The following is a 1101-nucleotide window of genomic DNA, read 5'->3' as shown; positions in this document are numbered from 1 at the left end:
CCCGCCCCACCCCCTACCTCCTCCAATCCCATTCTACCGAAAATGGACCCAAACATAGATGTCATACCATTTGCTAGTCCAATCTTACTGGTGTCAATGGTGTAAGGGTTGGATACTTCTCTGTCGCACACAGGAGATCCGAGTTCGACTCCCGAGTAGGGAAAACATTTTATTGAGTATCTCGGTCGTTTTGCTGGGATGCTGTATACCTCTAAGCACTGGTTGGCCCTGGCAGGCAGGGTCTGCAACCCACCTCCTAAAGGATCAAAATTGCGTCGATGGGGGAGTTTTAAAAAATCCCTCTCATATTAAAATTAAAAGTCGAAAATCTTGCCAAGAAAAGGGTGTAAAAATCATTCTGATACTGACCACGTCTTGGTGTCTCAGCGACCGGACTGCGTTCACGAACGGCTGACCGACCGTCTGTTGGATGAATCCACACCTGGGAAACCAGCGGGCGTGCTCCACGAGAGGGTGGTCGTAGACTTCCCAGTTCCTGACACCTCCTCCGCAGTAGTAGCAGCGGACGCAGTCTGCCTGGCCTGTTTGGGATAAACGACGATGAGGGTGACAATTTTGTTAGACTTCATCAACAGAACTTTTGACAGCATTACTACGTTCAAACTAATAATGTGGGCGTATTGGTTTGAGGAAGAACTCCATTGATTCTTCGAAAATAATTATGTTAGTACCGTTTGCTGTTTTATATTTCATAGTAAAAGTAAAGTTTTTCCTGCATCCGATCGGATATTCGGGATTGCCTTGTAGTGAAAGAATTTCCTGGGCCTTCGGCATATTGCGGTAGGGTGGCCAGTTCCTTTCCTCGCCACCTTTACTTCTCCAACTCGAAGTCAGGTACCCATTACTGCTGGGTGGGCAGGAGGGGGCGAAAAAAATCCGTGTCTGCACCTGGGCTCGAACCGGGACTTTCCGCTTCGGAGACGAACGCACTAACCGCTCCGCCGCCGCACCCTCTAACTCATAGTGGGCCTACTTTATGAAAGTTTTGAAGCGAAATTAAACATGTTATAACTTCATCTCTAATAGATATTCTATACTATACTCTACTATACTATACAATACTATTCTATACTATACAAT

General features: G+C 46.5%; 1 protein-coding gene across 1 annotated transcript in view; it reads right to left on the bottom strand.

Moving 5' to 3' along the window:
• The window catches only part of LOC101851721, a gene marked incomplete at both ends in the record, with an annotated part of 5705 nt that overhangs the window by 1163 nt on the left and 3441 nt on the right, over positions 1-1101 (bottom strand). The window contains 1 exon segment of the mRNA XM_005094992.2: positions 370-542. Coding sequence (XP_005095049.2) covers positions 370-542 — 173 coding nt within the window.

Source organism: Aplysia californica, unplaced genomic scaffold (assembly GCF_000002075.1).
Source record: "Aplysia californica isolate F4 #8 unplaced genomic scaffold, AplCal3.0 scaffold00093, whole genome shotgun sequence".
Classification (NCBI taxonomy): domain Eukaryota; kingdom Metazoa; phylum Mollusca; class Gastropoda; order Aplysiida; family Aplysiidae; genus Aplysia; species Aplysia californica.
The sequence above is the reverse complement of the archived record's forward strand: the minus strand, read 5'-3'. Positions and strand labels throughout refer to the sequence as shown.